General features: G+C 36.9%; 1 protein-coding gene across 1 annotated transcript in view; it reads left to right on the plus strand.

The window, feature by feature from the left end:
- Positions 1-23,475, plus strand: part of AGBL4 (AGBL carboxypeptidase 4) — a 1,403,755-nt gene that overhangs the window by 652,757 nt on the left and 727,523 nt on the right. The window contains exon 4 of the mRNA XM_061183995.1: positions 23,328-23,422. Within this exon, the coding sequence (XP_061039978.1) occupies positions 23,328-23,422 (95 nt within the window). The remainder of the gene's footprint in view (positions 1-23,327; positions 23,423-23,475) is intronic.

Raw genomic sequence — 23,475 nt, forward strand, 5'->3', positions numbered from 1 at the left:
TAGATTGCTTTGGGTAGTATGCTCATTTTCACAATATTGATTCTTCCAATCCAAGAAAATGGTGTATCTCTCCATCTGTTGGTATCATCTCTAATTTCTTTCATCAGTGTCTTATAGTTTTCTGCATAAAGGTCTTTGGTCTCCCTCGGTAGGTTTGTTCCTAAGTATTTTATTCTTCTTGTTGCAATGGTAAATGGGAGTGTTTCCTTAATTTCTCTTTCAGAGTTTTCATCATTAGTGTATAGGAATGCAAGAAATTTCTGTGCATTGGTTTTGTATCCTGTAACTTTACCAAATTCATTGATTAGCTCTAGTAGTTTTCTGGTGGCACCTTTAGGATTCTCTATGTATAGTAGCATGTCATCTGCAAACTGACAGTTTTACTTCTTCTTTTCCAATTTGTATTCCTTTTAATTCTTTTTCTTCTCTGATTACCATAGCTAGAACTTCCAAAATTATGTTGAATAATAGTGGTGAGAGTGGACATCCTTTTCTTCTTCCTGATCTTAAAGGAAATGCTTTCAGGTTTTCACCATTGAAAATGATGTTGGCTGTGGGTTTGTCATATATGGCCTTTATTATGTTGAGGTAGGTTCCCTCTATGCCCACTTTCTGGAGAGTTTTTATCATAAATGGGTGTTGAATTTTGTCAAAAGCTTTTTCTGCATCTATTGAGATGATCATATGGTTTTTATTCTTCAGTTTGTTAATATGGTGTATCACATTGATTGATTTGCACATATTGAAGAATCCTTGCGTCCCTGGGATAAATCCCACTTGATCACGGTGTATGATCCTTTTAATGTGTTGTTGGATTCTGTTTGCTAGTATTTTGTTGAGGATTTTTGCATCTATATTCATCAGTGATATTTGTCTGTAATTTTCTTTTTTTGTAGTATCTTTGTCTGGTTTTAGTATCAGGGCGATGGTGGCCTCATAGAATGAGTTTGGGAGTGTTCCTTCCTCTGCAATTTTTTGGAAGAGTTTGAGAAGGATGGGTGATAGCTCTTCTCTAAATGTTTGATAGAATTCGCCTGTGAAGCTATCTGGTCCTGGGATTTTGTTTGTTGGAAGATTTTTAATCACAGTTTCAATCTCATTACTTGTAATTGGCCTGTTCATATTTTCTATTTCTTCCTGGTTCAGTCTTGGAAGGTTATACCTTTCTAAGAGATTGTCCATTTCTTCCAGGTTGTCCATTTTATTGGCATAGAGTTGCTTGTAGTAGTCTCTTAGGATGCTTTGTATATCTGCAGTGTCTGTTGTAACTTCTCATTTTTCATTTCTAATTTTATTGATTTGAGTGCTCTCCCTCTTTTTCTTGATGAGTCTGGCTAATGGTTTATCAATTTTGTTTATCTTCTCAAAGAACCAGCTTTTAGTTTTATTGATCTTTGCTTTTGTTTTCTTTGTTTCTATTTCATTTATTTCTGCTCTGATCTTTATGATTTATTTCCTTCTACTAACTTTGGGTTTTGTTTGTTCTTCTTTCTCTAGTTCCTTTAGGTGTAAGGTTAGATTGTTTATTTGAGATTTTTCTTGTTTCTTGAGGTAGGCTTGTATTGCTATAAACTTCCCTCTTAGAATCGCTTTTGCTGCATCCCATAGGTTTTGGATCATTGTGTTTTTATTGTCATTTGTCTCTGGTGTTTTTTGATTTCCTCTTTGATTTCTTCAGTGATCTCTTGGTTATTTAGTAACGTATTGTTTAGCCTCCATGTGTTTGTCTCTCCTACGTTTTTTTCCCTATAATTCATTTCTAATCTCATAGCGTTTTGGTCAGAAAAGATGCTTGATATGATTTCAGTTTTCTTAAATTTACTGAGGGTTGATTTGTGACCCAAGATGTGATCTATCCTGGAAAATGTTCCAAGCACACTTGAGAAGAAAGTGTAATCTGCTGGTTTGGGATCGAATGTCCTGTAAATATCAATTAAATCTATCTGTTCTATTGTGTCATTTAAAGCTTGTGTTTCCTTATTAATTTTCTGTTTCAAAGATCTGTCCATTGGTGTAAGTGAGTTGTTAACGTCCCACACCATCATTGTGTTACTGTTGATTTCCTCTTTTATAGCTGCTAGCAGTTGCCTTATGTATTGAGGTGCTCCTATGTTGGGTGCATATATATTTATAATTATTATATCTTCTTCCTGGATTGATCCCTTGATCATAATGTAGTGTCCTTCCTTGTCTCTTGTAACATCCTTTAGTTTAAAGTCTATTTTATTTGATATCAGTAATGCTACTCCAGCTTTTGTGTGATTTCCATTTGCACAAAGTATCTTTTTCCATCCCCTCACTTTCAGTCTGTATGTGTCCCTAGGTCTGAAGTGGGTCTGTTGTAGACAGCATATATATGGGTCTTTTGTTTGTATCCATTCAGCAAGCCTGTGTCTTTTGGTTGGAGCATTTAATCCATTCTCGTTTAAGATAATTATCAATATGTATGTTCCTATTACCATTTTCTTAATTGTTTTTGGTTTGTTTTTGTAGGTCCTTTTCTTCTCCTGTGTTTCCCACTTAGAGAAGTTCCTTTAGAGTTTGTTGTAGAGCTGGTTTGGTGGTGCTGAATTCTCTTAGCTTTTGCTTCTCTGTAAACCTTTTGATTTCTCCATCAAATCTTAATGAGATTCTCGACAGGTAGAGAGTAATCTTGGTTGTAGGTTCTTCCCTTTCATCACTTTAGGTATATCATGCCACTCCCTTCTGGTTTGTAGAGTTTCTGCTGAGAAATCAGCTGTTAACCTTATGGGAATTCCCTTGTATGTTATTTGTCGTTTTTCCCTTGCTGCTTTCAATAATTTTTCTTTGTCTTTAAGTTTTGTCAGTTTGATTACTATGTGTCTCGGCATGTTTCTCTTTGTGTTTATCCTGTCTGGGACTCTCTGTGCTTCCTGGACTTTGGTGGCTATTTCCTTTCGCATGTTAGGGAAGTTTTCGAGTATAATCTCTTCAAATATTTTCTCAGGTCCTTTCTCTCTCTCTTCTCCTTCTGAGACCCCTATAATGTGAATGTTGTTGTTTTTAATGTTGCCCCAGAGGTCTCTTAGGCTGTCTTCATTTCTTTTCATTCTTTTTTCTTTGTTCTGTTCCACAGCAGTGAATTCCACCCTTCTGTCTTCCAGGTCACTTATCCATTCTTCTGCCTCCGGTTTTCTGCTATTGATCCCTTCTAGTGTTTTTTTTATTTCAGTTATTGTATTGTTCATCTCTGTTTGTTTGTTCTTTAATTCTTTTATGTCTTTGTTAAACATTTCTTGTATCTGCCCGATCTTTGCCTCCATTCTTTTCCCGAGGTCCTGGATCATCTTCACTATCATTATTCTGAATTCTTTTTCTGGAAGGTTGCCTATCTGCACTTCATTTAGTTTTTTTTTCTGGGGTTTTATCTTGTTCCTTCATCTGGTACATAGCCCTCTGCCTTTTCATCTTGTCTATCTTTCTGTGAATGTGGCTTTTGTTCCACAGGCTGAGGATTGTAGTTCTCCTTGCTTCTCTGTAAATTTTTAATAGATATCTTGTGTAAGATAAAGGAAGTTCTCTTCTATTTAGAGCTTGCAAACATTTTTCAAAAACATTTTTTGAATGGCTGTTGAATTTATTAGATGGTTTTACTATATCTATTTGTTGATAATTCAGTATTTATCACTTACTCTATTAATATGATAAGTTACATTATATCTCTTTTTAATGTGGAATAGTCCTTCCATTCCTAGGGTCCATCTTAATTTGTATTGCTATATTATTGTGTGTGTGTGCGTGTGTGTGTGTTTGTTTGTATAAATTTACTGCTGGATTTGAATTGGTAATATTTTATTAAAAATTTTCATTCAATGTTTATAACTGACATAGGGCTATATTTTTCCATTCTCCCGTTGTCCTTGCCTGTTTTTGCTTCAAATTTATAATTGCCTCATAAAATGAGTTGCATAGCTTTTTGTCTTTTTCTTTTATTTAACTTAACTTTAATATTTATGAAAATAAAATACATTTATATTATTTTAAAGGTCAAATGCTACTGCAAATGCCAAAAATAAAATATCTCTTTACTTTTGCCACAGTTTTTGATTCCTGCTTCCTAAAGCAAGAATCAGCAAACTTCTTTATTTTTTATTTTTTAATTAATTTTTATTGGAGTACAGTTACTTTACAATATTGTCTTACCTTCTACTGCACAGTAAAATGTATCAGCCATACATATACATATATCCCCTCCCTTTTGGATTTTCCTCCCATTTAGGACGCCACAGTGCATTAAGTAACGTTCCCTGTTCTATACAGTATGTTCCCCTCAGTTGTCTATTTTATATATAGTATCAATAGTGTATATGTGTCAGTCCCAATCTCCCAATTCCTCCCACCCCGCCCCTTTCCCCCTTGGTATCCATACAATTGTTCTCTACATGTGTGTTTCTATTTCTGCCTTGTAAATAAGGTCATCTATACCATTTTTCTAGATTCCACATATATGCGTTAATATACTACATTTGTTTTCTCTTTCTGACTTACTTCACCCTGTATGACAGTCGCTAGGTCCATCCACATCTCTACAAATGACCCGATTTGATTCCTTTTTGTGGCTGAGTAATATTCCATTGTATATATGTACCACATCTTCTTTATCCATTCTTCTGTTGTTGGACATTTAGGTTGCTTCCATGTCCTGGCCATTGTAAATAGTTCTGCTATGAATGTTGGGGTGCATATGTCTTTTTGAATTATGGTTTTCTCTGGGTATATGCCCAGTAGTAGGATTGCTGGCTCATATGGTAGTTCTATTTTTAGTTTTTTAAGGAACCTCCATAATAGCCATGGCAATCAGAGAAGAAAAAGAAATAAAAGGAATCCAAATTGGAGAAGAAGTAAAACTGTCACTGTTTGCAGATGACATGATACTATACATAGAAAATCCTAAAGATGCAACCAGAAAACTACTAGAACTAATCAATGAATTTAGTAAAGTTGCAGGATATGAAATTAATACACAGCAAACTTCTTTTGTAAAGAACAAATTTAGGCCTTGTGAGCCAACATGTCTCTGTCACAACTAGTTAACTCTGCTATTATGTGGCAAAAGCAGACATAGACATCACCTAATCAATGAGGAGCAAGGGCATTTTTTTTTTTTTTCAAAAACAAGCAGCAGGCAGAATTTGGACCTTGCTCTCCTGCTCTTGAGGCAGTCATTTATATTTCTTCTCAGTGTTTCTTCTGATATTATTTCTGTATTTCTAAATAAAATTTCTATACTGCTATTCTCTATTCATTTTAGTTTTCGAAAGTATTTACCAACTTTGTAGTATGAGATAATGATTTCATTCTTTAACCGTTCTGCTAAAAATACAAGCACTTCTCCTCCCCCTATATTTGTATCACTATAATATAATATTTATATCACTATATCACAAGCCTTTGCTTGGCTGCTTTGGTCTCTGCTTCTACTGATGTCTTTCATCATTAAAAGATTGTCATTAAATTTTGAAATAAGGTTCTATATACATATTTGGACCATGCTCATTCATTTCATTGGCAGAGTCTCCCATACCTATATTTGTAAATCTTTTATCTTTGATTGGGAGTTTTCCCACAGAAGAATTTTCTAAACTCCTGACTATAGAGGTACGTTCGACTACCAGTATTCTGGATTTTGAATCTGGAATCTCTTCAACCACTCCAGAGAATGAGCCTCTAGTTTCCTGTCATGATGGACAAAGAGTCACTTGGGTGCTTGGTGTGAGGGAAGGAATCTGGGGACTTAATTTTTCTTTATAAGGACTTTGAACCAAGCTGTGCCTGCCACCCCAAGTGCTTCCAGTGTTTTGCATTCTGAGATTCTTTGGTGTGAATTATTATTTTGTTTCTTAATTTTTTAAGTTAAGTACTTACCACTTATTTTTTTAACATCTTTATTGGAGTATAATTGCTTTACAATGGTGTGTTAGTTTCTGCTTTATAACAAAGTGAATCAGCTATATATATACATATATCCCCATAGCTCCTCCCTCTTGTGTCTCCCTCCCACCCTCCCTATCCCACCCCTCTAGATGGTCACAGAGCATGGAGCTAATCTCCCTGTGCTATGTGGCTGCTTCCCACTAGCTGTCTATTTTACATTTGGTAGTATATATAAGTCCATGCCACTCTCTCACTTCGTACCAGCTTACACTTCCCCCTCCCCATGTCCTTAAGTCCATTCTCTACGTGTGCATCTTTATTCCTGTCCTGCCCTAGGTTGTACAGAACAATTTTTTTTTTTTTTAGATTCTATATATATGTGTTAGCATACGGTATTTGTTTTTCTCTTTCTGACTTACTTCACTCTGTATGACAGATTCTAGGTCCATCCACCTCACTACAAATAACTCAATTTCATTTCTTTTTTATGGCAGAGTAATATTCCATTGTATATATGTGCCACATCTTCTTTATCCATTCATCTGTCGATGGACACTTAGGTTGCTTCCATATCCTGGCTATTGTAAATAGAGATTCAATGAAGACTGTGGTACATGGCTCTTTTTGAATTATGGTTTTCTCAGGGTATATGCCCAGTAGTGGGATTGCTGGGTTGTATGGTAGTTCTATTTTTAGTTTTTTAAGGAACCTCCATACTGTTCTCCATAGTGGCTGTATCAATTTATATTCTCACCAACAGTGCAAGAGGGTTCCCTTTTCTCCACACCCTCTCCAGCATTTATTGTTTGTAGATTTTTTGATGATGACCATTCTGACTGGTGTGACGTGATACCTCATTGTAGTTTTGATTTGCATTTCTCTAATGATTAATGATGTTGAGCATCCTTCCATGTGTTTGTTGGCAATCTGTATATCTTCTTTGGAGAAATGTCTATTTAGGTCTTCTACCCATTTTTGGATGGTGTTGTTTGTTTTTTTGATATTGAGCTGCATGAGCTGCTTGTAAATTTTGGTGATTAATCCTTTGTCAGTTGCTTCGTTTGCAAATATTTTCTTCCATTCTGAGGGTTGTCCTTTCATCTTGTTTATGGTTTCCTTTGCTGTGCAAAAGATTTTAAGTTTCATAAGGTCCCATCTGTTTATTTTTAATTTTATTTCCATTTCTCTAACTGGTGGGTCAAAAAGGATCTTAATGTGATTTATATCACAGAGTGTTCTGCCTATGTTTTCCTCTAGGAGTTTTATAGTGTCTGGCCTTACATTGAGGTCTTTAATCCATTTTGAGTTTATTTTTGTGTATCGTGTTAGGGAGTGTTCTAATTTCATTCTTTTACATGTAGCTGTCCAGTTTTCCCAGCACCACTTATTGAAGAGGCTGTCTTTTCTCCATTGTATACTCTTGCCTCCTTTATCAAAAATAAGGTGACCATACGTGCGTGGGCTTATCTCTGGGCTTTTTATCCTATTCCATTGCTCTATATTTCTCTTTTTGTGCCAGTACCATACTGTCTTCATTACTGTAGCTGTGTAGTATAGTCTGAAGTCTGGGAGACTGATTCCTCCAGCTCCATTTTTCTTTCTCAAGATTGCTTTTGGTATTCGGGGTCCGTTGTGTTTCCATACAAATTGTGAACTTTTTTGTTCTAGTTCTGTGAAAAATGCCACTGGTAGTTTGATAGGGATTGCACTGAATCTGTAGATTGCTTTGGGTAGTATAGTCATGTTCACAATGTTGATTCTTCCAATCCAAGAACATGGTGTATCTCTCCATGTGTTTGTATCATCTCTAATTTCTTTCATCACTGTCTTATAGTTTTCTGCATACAGGTCTTTTGTCTCCTTAGGTAGGATTTTTACTAGGTGTTTTATTCTTTTTCTTGCAGTGGTAAATGGGAGTGTTTCCTTAATTTCTCTTTCAGATTTTTCATCATTATTGTATAGGAATGCAAGTGCATTCCTATAGGATTTCTGTGCATTAATTTTGTATGCTGCTACTTTACCAAGTTCATTGATTAGCTCTAGTAGTTTTCTGGTAGCATCTTTAGGATTCTCTATATGTAGTATCATGTCATCTGCAAACAGTGACAGCTTTACTTCTTCTTTTCCGATTTGGATTCCTTTTATTTCCTTTTCTCCTCTGATTGCTGTGGCTAAAACTTCCAAAACTGTGTTGAATAACAGTGGTGAGAGTGGACAACCTTGTCTTGTTCCTGATCTTAGAGGAAATGGTTTCAGTTTTTCACCATTGAGAACGATATTGGATGTGGGTTTGTCACATATGGCCTTTATTATGTTGAGGTACGTTCCCTCTATGCCTACTTTCTGGAGGGTTTTTATCATAAATGGGTGTTGAATCTTGTCAAAAGCTTTTTCTGCATCTACTGAGATGATCATATCATTTTTCTCCTTCAGTTTGTTAATATGGTGTATCACATTGATTGATTTGCATATGTTGAAGAATCCTTGCATTCCGGGGATAAACCCCACTTGATTATGGTGTATGATCCTTTTAATGTGCTGTTGGATTCTGTTTGCTAGTATTCATTGAGTATTTTAGCATCTATGTTCATCAGTGATATTGGCCTGTAGTTTTCTTTGTCTGTTACATCTTTGTCTTATTTTGGTATCAGGGTGATGGTGGCCTCGTAGAATGAGTTGGGGAGTGTTCCTCCCTCTACTATATTTTGGAAGAGTTTGAGAAGAATAGGTGTTAGCTCTTCTCTAAATGTTTGATAGAATTTGCCTGTGAAGCCATCTGGTCCTGGGCTTTTCTTTGTTGGAAGATTTTTAATCACAGTCTCAATTTCATTGCTTGTGATTGGTCTGTTTATATTTTCTATTTCTTCCTGGTTCAGTCTCAGAAGTTTGTGCTTTTTTACAAATTTGTCCATTTCTTCCAGGTTGTCCATTTTATTGGCATAATGTTGCTTGTAGTAATCTCTCATGATCCTTTGTATTTTTGCAGTGTCAGTTGTTGCTTCTCCTTTTTCATTTCTAATTCTATTGATTTGAGTCTTCTCCCTTTTTTTCTTGATGAGTCTGGCTAATGGTTTATCAAATTTGTTTATCTTCTCAAAGAACCAGCTTTTAGTTTTATTGATCTTTCCTATCGTTTCCTTCATTTCTTTTTCACACTTTCTTTTTCAGTCTTTATTCTTTTCTAGTGTATGCATATAAGGCTAAAATTTAATTTCTCTGTTTACTGTTTTTACTTTATGACACATGCTCTGATATGTAGTGCTGAATTAATCATCCAATTTCAAATACTTTCTACTTTTCATCATTATTTCTTCTTTGATATATGAAAAATTAAGAATATATATAAAATTTCATAATGTTGAGAGCTTTTTGTCAACTTTTTGTAACAGATATATGATTTTATGACTCGATAGTGAGCGGTTGTGATTAGAAGAATATTAATTCTATGTTAGTTGTTGAGATTTGTCTTTTGACCATATGTACGTGCTTAATCTTTTACACCTATCCCTCATCTACTTGAAAATAGTTTGTTCCCTAATCGTGTATGTGGAAAGCATTGTACGTTTTAATAAGTGCTCTTTTAATGGAGCTTTTCAAATTGGAAGATTCCAATTTTCTACATCCTTCAGAATATTTGTTTGTCTCCACTATCAATTACTGAGATTAATCATTGTAGATTAGTCAGTTTTTACTTAGGGTATTGTCAATTTTTGTTTTATACATTTTAATGCTCTTATTAGGTGCATACATATTTAAAGTTGTTATATCTTCCTGTAGAATATTTGGTTTTATGTGGTGATTATATCCTTAACCTTAGTTTTTTTTAACCTCACTCTGTTTTGTCTGATACTGCCGTAACTCAAATAGCTTTCCTTTAGTGAGTATTTTCATGTTATATCTTTTTCTATCCTTTCACTTTCAAAATTTTTGTGCCATTATGTTTTATGAATGTCTCTGGGAAAGATTATAAGTGTGGATTTTTTTCCTAATCAGGTTTTTAACAAATAAATGCGTCCATTTCCAATATTTGTGATGATTAATATTTGGAATTATTTCTACTATCTTATTTTGGGCTTTCAATAAGTAATGTTTTTCTTTGCTTTTTATCCCGTATCCTATCATATCTTCTATTATATTTATCATGCTTTCTTTATTCTCTTCTTTTTACTCATTTGGAATTTATAAATCCTGTTTCTATTATTGTATTGACCACTCTTGAACTGCCACATTCTTATTTTATAGCAATGTCTTAAGTTTATTAGCTTCCCTATCCTCCTGTGGAATCATACAAAGACCTTAGAATACTTTAACTCTGATCTTGCCTCTCTCCTCTTCACCACTGTCCCAAACACATCTGCTTTATTGACCAGTGTTTTGGTGCAAACTTTTTAACACTCCTAAAATTTAATATTGTTATAATAATAGTTTTATTCATTCAGTTCTTATTTAGATTTACTTGTCTCTCTGCTCATTGTTGCTTCTTGCCATTCTTACCTTTTATGTTCAATTTCTTTAGTCCTCTGAGGTTCATCTTTTAGTAGCTCCTTCACTGAAAGTCTGAAACTGCTAAACATCTTAAGCTTTGTTTCTCTGAAAATTTATTATACCTTCATTCTCGGGCGATGTTATTCCATTATTTTCTGGTCTCTCATGTTGCTGGTGTTAAGTCTGCATAAGTCTAACTTCTGTGTCTTTGTAGGTAATTTTTGTTTTCTCTGATTTGCTATCAAAACATGCTCTTCAGTTTTGGTGTTTTGTAATTTCACTATGATGTGTCTATATCTAGATTTTTTTAAAATCCTGCTTTGGATGGACTTGTGATTCCTAAATCTGAATATTCATGTCTTTCATCAATTCTGCAATATATTCAGCCTTTTCTGTGTAGATTTTGCCTCTCCCAGTTTCTCTTGTCTCTCTTTCTAGAACTCTTATCAGATGTATATTTTTATTTATTTCCCCTCTGTCCCTTTTTGTATTTTCTCTCTTTATAAGTCTCTCTGTTGAATTTTGGAAATTTCATCCATTCTGCATCTTAACCTGTCTACTGAATTTTTTAGTTTAATTACTTTTTTGTAATTTCTAAAGGCTCTCTTTAATTTTTTGAAGACTATTTCTGGTGTTTTAAAATTTTCATTGTGCTTTGTTCTGTTCTCATGTGTTTGAAACATTCTTTTAACTTTTTAATCATTTAAAAAATGCTTTCTTTATAGTTCACCAGATAGTTTTACGACCTGAAGTTCTTTGTGGTCTAATTCAGTTATCTATTTCTCTGCTGATTCTCACTTTTACTGCATATTGTTTTCTTGTATGTTTTATAAATTTATATGAAAGTTTGACCTCTTTAGGACTTCATTATGGAAATTCTGTGTGCCTGGACTGAAAACGTGTGCATTCAAAGTGATTTTTTTTTTCTTGTTTTGACCTGGTGCCCCATGGTTATCTTCCTGTAACTAAATTTATTGTAAATGCTTTACCTGGGTTCTTAATACCAAGCAGGTAATGTAAATTCCAACCCAAACCTCAAAATGTTCTGGCCCATGTTTTAATTTAATTTTATTTATTTATTTATCTATTTATTTTTGGCTGTGTTGGGTCTCCGTTTCTGTGCGAGGGCTTTCTCTAGTTGCGGCGAGTGGGGGCCACTCTTCATCGCGGTGCGCGGGCCTCTCACTGTCACGGCCTCTCTTGTTGCGGAGCACAGGCTCCAGATGCGTAGGCTCAGTAGTTGTGGCTCACGGGCTTAGTTGCTCCGCGGCATGTGGGATCTTCCCAGACCAGGGCTTGAACCCGTGTCCCCTGCATTGGCAGGCAGATTCTCAACCACTGCGCCACCAGGAAAGCCCATGGCCCATGTTTTAAAATTACTTTTTCTTTCCCAAATCTATGAATAGATAGTCATGCATCTTTGTTATCCCCCATTGCTGGTGAATGATTTCTTTCTATACCACAGTTCCACTAATACTATATCATTTTGAGGGTCCTACATTTGTGAAGGCATCTCATGTCAGATATCCTGCCTCATGCAGATTCAAGGCCTTGTTTGCTATCCTTGCATAGATGTTTAAAATCTAATTTCTTAGATACCAAGACCAGTAACCTGCCTTCTGCACCTCTATTTTTCTGGCATCTATGGATTTCTTTTTATTTATTAGGAGTTATTCATGTAAATAATGTTCTTAAATATCCTGTAATTTCTAGGAGTTTGCGGAAGGTTATCCAGAGCAGTATTCTCCAACCTTTTTCACACCCAGGCACATAGAGAAAATAGTATGTGTACACTTAGGGAAGATGATATCTATGCAGAATTTTGGAGTACCTGGGGAATGTTTGGAGGATGACCATATGAAGCTTGGTGAAAAAAAATTAACACATAATTTTAAAATGAAACAAAAAAATATATACAGAGAATATCAAATGCTAATTTTTTTTTAATCTTCAAATTTTTAATTGAAACACATGAGTGTCCATGAACATTCCATTTTTATATGAGGTTTTGGTTTCTGAAATGGATATATGCAATTCCTGATCAAGACTTTTCAATGATGATCCATTCAAAGTCTTAATAGTCACCCATTAATGAGAAAGTGTTCACACAATAAAATGATAAAATTTTTAAACTGTTCAAATATTTAAACCATATGAAATTATATTAAAATATCTCACAGTTCTCCTTTTTTTCGTTCATAATTGAACTGTTGAAATTTCTTGTGAAAATCAAATGATGTTAAAATCTAACCAAACTTTCAATACTACAATGATTTAAGATAATGAAACATTTTAGAATAATGATGACCCTCTAATTTGCAGAATGTGCCTGCCTATTTAGAATAGTCCTTGGGACTAGCTTGGACACCATTAGGTAGAAAATTTACTTCTGACTGGATAAAAGTATTGGATATATGGGAAGACAGAGAATCAAGGCCGCTGTCTGGGACTGCATGCAGGCTTCTCATTACACCCTCACAACACTGGACTACTCCTTGGCCTACACCTGGAATGGAGCTCTTGTACTCCATAGCACCACGACCCCCTTACTAAGGATGGGCAGAACTCCAGGCCTCACACATGGCTACCTTGAGAGCTTGTGCTGCAGGTCACCATTTGCAAAGTTTCAATCTAGAGCATCATATTACTGAAACAAGAAGCCTGGATTAAATTTTTAAATAGAGAGAAGAGACAAAAAGAAATAATGGAAGGAAGGCAGGAAGGCAGGAAGGAAGGAAGGAAGGAAGGAAGCTGTAAAGAACTAAAAGATCCAGTTTCATTGAAGATAAGGGGGAAAACCTCAACAAATACTGAATACCTATTCTTATCTAGATGCAATGAGACAGGTGATTACTTATGTAATCTCACAGATTCTTATAAAAGCTTTGTTAGGATGGTATTATCATCTGAATTCCAGATTGATTTTTTTTTTAACATCTTTATTGGAGTATAATTGCTTTACAATGGTGTGTTAGTTTCTGCTTTATAACAAAGTGAATCAGTTATACATATACATATGTTCCCATATCTCTTCCCTCTTGCATCTCCCTCCCTATCCCACCCCTCTAGGTGATCACAAAGCGCAGAGCTGATCTTCCTGTGCTATGTGGTTGCTTCCCGCTAGCTATCTATTTTACATTTGGTAGTGTATATACCAGAGTCCATGCCACTCTGTCACTTTGTCACATCTTACCCTTGCCCCTCCCCGTATCCTCAAGTCCATTCTCTAGTAGGTCTGTGTCTTTATTCCCGTCTTGCCACTAGGTTCTTCATGACCTTTTTTTTTTCTTAGATTCCATATATATGTGTTAGCATACTGTATTTGTTTTTCTCTTTCTGACTTACTTCACTCTGTATGACAGACTGTAACTCCATCCACCTCACTACAAATAACTCCATTTCGTTTCTTTTTATGGCTGAGTAATATTCCATTGTATATATGTGCCACATCTTCTTTATCCATTCATCTGATGATGGACATTTAGGTTGCTTCCATGTCCTGGCTATTGTAAATAGAGCTGCAATGAACATTTTGGTACATGACTCTTTTTGAATTATGGTTTTCTCAGGGTATATGCCCAGTAGTGGGATTGCTGGGTCGTATGGTAGTTCTATTTTTAGTTTTTAAGGAACCTCCATACTGTTCTCCATAGTGGCTGTATCAATTTACATTCCCACCAACAGTGCAAGAGTGTTCCCTTTTCTCCACACCCTCTCCAGCATTTATTGTTTCTAGATTTTTTGATGATGGCCATTCTGACCGGTGTGAGATGATATCTCATTGTAGTTTTGATTTGCATTTCTCTAATGAATAATGATGTTGAGAATTTTTTCATGTGTTGGCAATCTGTATATCTTTGTTGGAGAAATGTCTATTTAGGTCTTCTGCCCATTTTTGGATTGGGTTGTTTGTTGTTTTGTTATTGAATTGCATGAGCTGCTTCTAAATCTTGGAGATTAATCCTTTGTCAGTTGCTTCATTTGCAAATATTTTCTCCCATTCTGAGGGTTGTCATTAGGTCTTGTTTATGGTTTCCTTTGCTGTGCAAAAGCTTTTAAGTTTCATTAGGTCCCATTTGTTTATTTTTGTCTTTATTTCCATTTCTCTAGGAGCTGGGTCAAAAAGAATCTTGCTGTAATTTATGTCATACAGTGTTCTGCCTATGTTTTCCTCTAAGAGTTTGATAGTGTCTGGCCTTACATTTAGGTCTTTAATCCATTTTGAGTTTATTTTTTTGTATGGTGTTAGGGAGTATTCTAATTTCATACTTTTACATGTACCTGTCCAGTTTTCCCAGCACCACTTACTGAAGAGGCTTTCTTTTCTCCACTGTATATGCTTGCCTCCTTTATCAAAGATATGGTGACCATATGTCCGTGGGTTTATCTCTGGGCTTTCTATCCTGTTCCATTGATCTATGTTTCTGTTTTTGTTCCAGTACCATACTGTCTTGATTACTGTAGCTGTGTAGTATAGTCTGAAGTCTGGGAGCCTGATTCCTCCAGCTCCATTTTTCGTTCTCAAGATTGCTTTGGCTATTCGGGGTCTTTTGTGTTTCCATACAAATTGTGAAATTTTTTGTTCTAGTTCCGTGAAAAATGCCAGTGGTAGTTTGATAGGGATTGCATTGAATCTGTATGTTGCTTTGGGTAGCAGAGTCATTTTCACAATGTTGATTCTTCCAATCCAAGAACATGGTATATCTCTCCATCTATTTGTATCATCTTTAATTTCTTTCATCAGTGTCTTATAATTTTCTCAATACAGGTCTTTTGTCCCCTTAGGTAGGTTTATTCCTAGATATTTTATTCTTTTTGTTGCAATGGTAAACGGGAGTGTTTTCTTAATTTCACTTTCAGATTTTTCATCATTAGTGTATAGGAATGCAAGAGATTTCTGTGCATTAATTTTGTATCCTGCTACTTTACCAAATTCATTGATTAGCTCTAGTAGTTTTCTGGTAACATCTTTAGGATTCTCTATGTATAGTATCATGTCATCTTCAAACAGTGACAGCTTTACTTCTTCTTTTCCAATTTGGATTCCTTTTATTTCTTTTTCTTCTCTGATTGCTGTGGCTAACACTTCCAAAACTATGTTGAATAATATTGGTGAGAGTGGGCAACCTTGTCTTGTTCCTGATCTTAGTGGAAATGGTTTCAGTTTTTCACCATTGAGGACGATGTTGGCTGTGGGTTTGTCATATATAGCCTTTATTATGTTGAGGAAAGTTCCCTCTATGCCTATTTTCTGCACGGCTTTTATCATAAATGGGTGTTGAATTTTGTCGAAAGCTTTCTCTGCATCTATTGAGATGATCATATGGTTTTTCTCCTTCAATTTGTTAATATGGTGTATCACGTTGATTGATTTGCGTATATTGAAGAATCCTTGCATTCCTGGAATAAACCCCACTTGATCATGGTGTATGATCCTTTTAATGTGCTGTTGGATTCTGTTTGCTAGTATTTTGTTGAGGATTTTTGCATCTATGTTCATCAGTGATATTGGCCTGTCGTTTTCTTTCTTTGTGACATCTTTGTCTGGTTTTGGTATCAGGGTGATGGTGGCCTCGTAGAATGAGTTGGGGAGTGTTCCTCCCTCTGCAATATTTTGGAAGAGTTTGAGAAGGATAGGTGTTAGCTCTTCTCTAAATGTTTGATAGAATTCACCTGTGAAGCCGTCTGGTCCTGGGCTTTTGTTTGTTGGAAGATTTTTAATCACAGTTTCAATTTCAGTGCTTGTGATTGGTCTGTTCATATTTTCTATTTCTTCCTGGTTCAGTCTCGGCAGGTTGTGCATTTCTAAGAATTTGTTCATTTCTTCCAGGTTGTCCATTTTATTGGCATAGAGTTGCTTGTAGTAATCTCTCATGATCCTTTGTATTTCTGCAGTGTCAGTTGTTACTTCTCCTTTTTCATTTCCAATTCTAATGATTTGAGTCTTCTCCCTTTTTTTCTTGATGAGTCTGGCTAATGGTTTATCAATTTTGTTTATCTTCTCAAAGAACCAGCTTTTAGTTTTGTTGATCTTTGCTATTTTTTTCTTCATTTCTTTTTCATTTATTTATGATCTGATCTTTATGATTTCTTTCCTTCTGCTAACTTTGGGGTTTTTTTGTTCTTCTTTCTCTAATTGCTTTAGGTGCAGGGTTAGGTTGTTTATTCAAGATATTTCCTGTTTCTTGAGGTAGGCTTGTATTGTTATAAACTTCCCTCTTAGAACTGCTTTTGCTGCATCCCATAGGTTTTGGGTCGTCGTGTCTGCATTGTCATTTGTTTCTAGGTATTTTTTGATTTCCCCTTTGATTTCTTCAGGGATCCCCTCATTATTAAGTAGTGTATTGTGTAGCCTCCATGTGTTTTTATTTTTTACAGATCTTTTCCTGTATTGATATCTAATGTCATAGCGTTGTGGTCGGAAAAGATACTTGATACAATTTCAATTTTCTTAAATTTACCAAGGCTTGATTTGTGACCCAAGATATGATCTATCCTGGAGAATGTTCCATGAGCACTTGAGAAAAATGTGTATTCTGTTGTTTTGGGGTGGAATGTCCTATAAATATCAATTAAGTCCATCTTGTTTAATGTATCATTTAAAACTTGTGTTTCCTTATTTATTTTCATTTTGGATGATCTGTCCATTGGTGAAAGTGGGGTGTTAAAGTCCCCTACCATGATTGTGTTACTGTCAATTTCCCCTTTTATGGATGTTAGCATTTGCCTTATGTATTGAGGTGCTCCTATGTTGGGTGCATAAATATTTACAATTGTTATGTCTTCTTCTTGGATCGATCCCTTGATCATTATATAGTGTCCTTCTTTGTCTCTTGTAATAGTCTTTATTTTCAAGTCTATTTTGTCTGATATGAGAATTGCTACTCCAGCTTTCTTTTGATTTCCATTTGCATGGAATATCTTTTTCCATCCCCTCACTTTCAGTCTGTATGTGTCCCTAGGTCTGAAGTGGGTCTCTTGTAGACAGCATATATATGGGTCTTGTTTTTGTATCCATTCAGCCAGTCTGTGTCTTTTGGTGGGAGCATTTAATCCATTTACATTTAAGGTAATTATCGATATGTATGTTCCTATTCCCATTTGCTTAAATGTTTTGGGTTTGTTATTGTAGGTGTTTTCCTTCTCTTGTGTTTCTTGCCTAGAGAAGTTCCTTTAGCATTTGTTGTAAAGCTGGTCTGGTGGTGCTGAACTCTCTCAGCTTTTGCTTGTCTGTAAAGGTTTTAATTTCTCCATCAAATCTGAATGAGATTCTTGCTGGGTAGAGTAATCTTGTTTGTAGGTTTTTCTCCTTCATCACTTTAAGTATATCCTGCCACTCCCTTCTGGCTTGCAGAGTTTCTGCTGAAAGATCAGCTGTTAACCTTATGGGGATGCCCTTGTGTGTTATTTGTTGTTTTTCCCTTGCTGCTTTTAATATGTTTTCTTTGTATTTAATTTTTGATAGTTTGATTAATATGTGTCTTGGTGTGTTTCTCCTTGGATTTATCCTGTATGGGACTCTCTGTGCTTCCAGGACTTGATTAACTATTTCCTTTCCCATATTAGGGAAGTTTTCAACTATAATCTCTTCAAATATTTTCTCAGTCCCTTTCTTTTTCTCTTCTTCTTCTGGGACCCCTATGATTCGAATGTTGGTGCGTTTAATGTTGTCCCAGAGGTCTCTGAGACTGTCCTCAGTTCTTTTCATTCTTTTTTTCTTTATTCTGCTCTGAAGTAGTTATTTCCACTATTTTATATTCCAGGTCACTTATCCGTTCTTCTGCCTCAGTTATTCTGCTATTGATCCCTTCTAGAGTATTTTTAATTTCATTTATTGTGTTTTTCATCATTGCTTGGTTCCTCTTTAGTTCTTCTACGTCCTTGTTAAATGTTTCTTGCATTTTGTCTATTCTATTTCCAAGATTTTGGATCATCTTTACTATCATTATTCTGAATTCTTTTTCAGGTAGACTGCCTATTTCCTCTTCATTTGTTAGGTCTGGTGTGTTTTTACCTTGCTCCTTCATTTGCTGTGTGTTTTTCTGTCTTCCCATTTTGCTTATCTTACTGTGTTTGGGGTCTCCTTTTTGCAGGGTGCAGGTTCGTAGATCCTGTTGTTTTTATTATCTGTCCCCAGTGGCTAAGGTTGGTTCAGTGGGTTGTGTAGGCTTCCTGGTGGAGGGGACTAGGGCCTGTGTTCTGGTGGATGAGGCTGGATCTTGTCTTTCTGTTTGGCAGGACCACGTCCGATGGTGTGTTTTGGGGTGTCTGTGGCCTTACTGTGACTTTAGGCAGCCTCTCTGCTAATGGATGGGGCTGTGTTCCTGTCTTGCTAGTTGTTTGGCATAGGGTGTCCAGCACTGTAGCTTGCTGGTCATTGATTGAAGCTGGGTCTTGGTGTTGAGATGGAGATCTCTGGGAGATTTTTGCCATTTGGTATTACGTGGAGCTGGGAGGTCTCTTGTGGACCAGTGTCCTGAAGTTGGCTCTCCCACCTCAGAGGCACAGCCCTGATGCCTGGTTGGAGCACGAAGGGCCTTTCATCCACACGGCTCAGAATAAAAGGGAGAGAAAATAGAAAGAAAAAAAAGAAAGAGGATAAAATAAAGTAAGATAAAATAAAATAAAGTTATTAAAATAAAAAAATAAAAAATAATTATTAAGATAAAAAGAAAAAAAATTTTTTTAAAGTAAAAAAAAACCAAAACAAAACAAAAAAACGTACGGACAGAACCCTAGGACAAATGGTGAAAGCAAAGCTATACAGACAATATCTCACACAGAAGCATACACATACACACTCACAAAAAGAGGAAAAGGGGAAAAAATAATATATCTTGCTCCCAAAGTGCACCTCCTCAATTTGGGATGATTCGTTGTCTATTCAGGTATTCCACAGATGCAGGTACATCAAGTTGTTTGTGGAGCTTTAATCCGCTGCTTCTGAGGCTGCTGGGAGAAATTTCACTTTCTCTTCTTTGTTCACACAGCTCCTGGGGTTCAGCTTTGGATTTGGACCCGCCTCTGCGTGTAGGTCACCTGAGGGCATCTGTTCTTTGCTCAGACAGGACGGGGTTAAGGGAGCAGTTGATTCAGGGGCTCTGGCTCACTGAGGCCGGGGGGAGGGAGGGATACAGATGCGGGGCGAGCCTGCGGTGGCAGAGGCCGGCGTGACGTTGCAGCAGCCTGAGGCGCGCCGTGCGTTCTCCCAGGGAAGTTGTCCCTGGATCACGGGACCCTGGCAGTGGCGGGCTGCACAGGCTCCTGGGAGGGGCGGTGTGGAGAGTGACCTGTGCTCGCACACAGGCTTCTTGGTGGCGGCACCAGCAGCCTTAGTGTTTCATGCCCGTCTCTGGGGTCCGCGCTGATAGCCGCGGCTCACGCCCGTCTCTGGAGCTCATTTAGGCGGTGCTCTGAATCCCCTCTCCTTGTGCACCGTGAAACAAAGAGGCAAGAAAAAGTCTCTTGTCTCTTCGGCAGCTCCAGACCTTTTCCCGGACTCCCTCCCGGCTAGCCGTGGCGTACTAGCCCCTTCAGGCTGTGTTCACGCCGCCAACCCCGGTCCTCTCCCTGCGATCCGACTGAAGCCCAAGCCTCAGCTCCCAGCCCCCGCCCGCCCCGGCGGGTGAGCAGACAAGCCTCGCGGGCTGGTGAGTGCTGGTCGGCACCGATCCTCTGTGTGGGAACCTCTCCGCTTTGCCCTCCGCACCCCTGTGGCTGCGCTCTCCTCCGTGGCTCCGAAGCTTCCCCCCTCTGCCACCCGCAGTCTCCACCCGTGAAGGGGCTTCCTAGTGTGTGGAAACCTTTCCTCCTTCACAGCTCCCTCCCACTGGTGCAGGTCCCGTCCCTATTCTTTTGTCTCTGTTATTTCTTTTTTCTTTTACCCTACCCAGGTACGTGGGAGTTTCTTTCCTTTTGGGAGGTCTGACGTCTTCTGCCAGCATTCAGTGGGTGTTCTGTAGGAGCAGTTCCACGTGTAGATGTATTTCTGATGTATCTGTGGGGAGGAAGGTGATCTCCGCATCTTACTCTTCCGCCATCTTCTCCTCCACCTCCCAGATTGATTTTTAAATCAATATCAAAAAAGAGTAATCATCTTGCCTAAGCTCACAGAACCAATCGGGAACTGGGTTTCAGTCTCAGGTATATCTATCTGGAAAGTCCATGATCTTATTCTCTTGAGTCAGTGGACTTGGTTCAAATTCTAGCTCTACTACTAACTATTATGTAATTTTAATTTACTTAATCTCAATACCACTTGTCTCATCCATAAATAAGAGGTAATAAATAGTCCCTGTCTCAAAAAGTTCATTATCCTCAAAACAAGTGAGATAACGCATCAGATATCAGCTTGGGGTGAGGTCCAGGCATCTCTAGTACTTAAAAGCTATCCAGGTGATTCTAATACACAAAACACTGAAACTATGAGTGCTTAACTTAGAATTTGGTGCATAGAAAGTCTCAGAAGTTGTTAGTTATTTTTATAGTTATTGCTGTTACCATTACCTCATGGATACAGTTTCGTCTGATGTATTTTGAGTAAATAACTGACAAATAACTAGAAAATATGGAAAGCCAAGATTTCCTGCACTGCTTACTTCCAAATACCTTTGATTCTCACAACCACATGCTGCCTTGCTAAGTAAGCTAGAAAACATTTTTAAAAAATGCACAGGTGGAGAATAATAAAAGACTGTGTTCAGGAATTCTCTGGCAGTCCAGTGGTTAGGACTCGGCACTTTCACTGCCAGGGTCTGGGTTCGATCCCTGGTTGGGAAACTAAGAACTAAGATCCCGCAAGACGTGCAACCAAAGGGGAAAAAAAAAAAAAAAAAAGGCGTACTTATTGTCCAGACACTTAAGTTTTAAGTCCTAGCTCTACCAGTTAATATTTCTGGGATCTGGGGGTGGGGGATAAGCCAGTTAGCCTTTATTAGATTCAATTTCCTCATGTCTAAAACTGGGCTAAAATAAACAACTTTTGTTTATGGATAGAGAAGCTAAATAATATAGCATATTTTAAACACCTGAGAAAATTTCTGGTACGTATTAGGATATGAATGATCAATAAATATTCCACTTTTTCATTTCTTTATTCCACCTTCACATATACACATTATTTCTGTATTAGATTTCCCCCTGCATTTAGCATTAGTATAGATCCTGAAAGTGCACCACAGCTTCCGGGTTCACTGGAAATGGATCTGACACCTGGAATCTCAGAAGAAAAAAGGGGGATTAAGCCCTGTGAGTTTCAAAGGCCATTTGTCCCCTTGATATTGATTTTCTTAAAACAGACAGTAGCCAAGACCCTGGCAGAAGTAATTGAACTGACAACAGGCAGGTCCAGGTTATTAATAATGGAATAGTCTTGGACATTCTTGATGACTTAATTTAATGACTGAAAGGAGTTCTGAAACTGAAATGCCTGGAGATGGGGTCAATGGCTAGGTCTCTGAGGAGAAAGGAAAACATGAGTTATTCCTAAGAATTTATTTCATAGAACAAAGCATTTTATGGTAGTCCCAAATATGAGGCCAGAGGAAATGGTTTTGATTTTCTATTTTTAAAGGAAAATGAAATTTAAAGGGTTGAAAAATTGCCACTATATTTATATTTATTTTTGCCTTTATTTTGGAAAACAGACTTGGTTAGAGTTATGGAATTTGAACCTTAGTGAGTAACTCAAGGGTAGAGATCTTGGATATCTTAACTTTTTTATCCCTCGGGTTCAACTGTCAATTCTCCATCTTTTAATTGCATGGCTCAAGACAAGTTAGTTAACTGAACCTCAGTTTCCATCTGTAAAATGGAAATGTTAATCTTTTTATTATAATTATAAGAGAATATTTAAAAAATTTTAAGTGTATAAAATTTCTGGCACTTGACATTAATACCTCACACAATAAACATTTGTTCAATGAAATAATACATGAATTTTGATGCTTCTGTCTTCCACTGCCTCTGGCTAGAAAAGACAGCCTATGCTTAACCTCTTGCAAGCTTTTCATTTTCTCTGACTATTCAGGCTGCCCTTGCCCTGAACATCATCCTCTCTCCTTTGGACTATTTCAGTGGTAATTTAATGTCTTTTAACCCCAGTTCTGTTTTCTTTCCCAATTTCTCCTCCCCACTTGTGACAAAGCTGTCTATTGAAACAAAGACCTGATCTCTTTTAACTATACTACCCTTCTGGAAGGGTTTTAGTCATCTAAAACATTCCACTCCCCCATTTTAAAGGTGAGAACCAGAGAGGGAAGGAGCTCACCCAAGTGTCTGTGCTCCTATAAATTGATACTGAGATTAGGGTTGAGCTCAGTACTCCTGGCCCCTAGCAGAAGATAACAAAGGGGGAGCAGACATATATCCTTTAGTTCTAATCAAAGGGGTGCTGAGCAGTTACAAATTTTTTAGTTTCAATTTTGCACTAAGTTGTTATCTTTAGTTTTGTTGAACTTCAAACACACTACTGTTACTGTAATGATAATATTATTCATTTCCATGGAAATTCTAGGTAAGCCTAGAAAGAGGGCACAATTAATCATGGTAACTAAAACTTATATAGCTTTCACTATGCACCAAGCATAGTTCCAAACACTGTACATTTATTAAATTATTTAATTCTCATCAGTAATTCTAGGTACCATTATTATCCCAATTTTTCAGATGAGGAAACTGAGGCACAGAAAGATTTAGTAGCTTGGCAAAGTCACGCATTGAGAGTGGTAGAGTGGGATTAAAACTCAGGCTTCCAGGTTCTAGAGTCTGTGTTCTTAAGCTAGCAGAAAGACATTGAATTTCTGTGAACGCCATTTATCCTCACTATGTTGGTAGTTAGTCCATATTGTTTCCTATAACCCTGCTTATTACTTCCAGTCCTAATTATCAGGAAGTGGCAACTTGAATAGCATAGTCTTCTGATAAACTTTTCCCTCTTTCTTTTTCAGAGAGTCATTTTCAACATTGTTAACTTCAGCAAAACTAAAAGTCTTTATAGAGATGGGATGGCCCCTATGGTGAAATCTACCAGCAGACCAAAATGGTAAGTGACCCACAGAATGGGACCTCCTTCTGACTGGGGAATTTGACCCAGGG

This window comes from Eubalaena glacialis, chromosome 3 (genome assembly GCF_028564815.1).
Source record: "Eubalaena glacialis isolate mEubGla1 chromosome 3, mEubGla1.1.hap2.+ XY, whole genome shotgun sequence".
NCBI lineage: Eukaryota > Metazoa > Chordata > Mammalia > Artiodactyla > Balaenidae > Eubalaena > Eubalaena glacialis.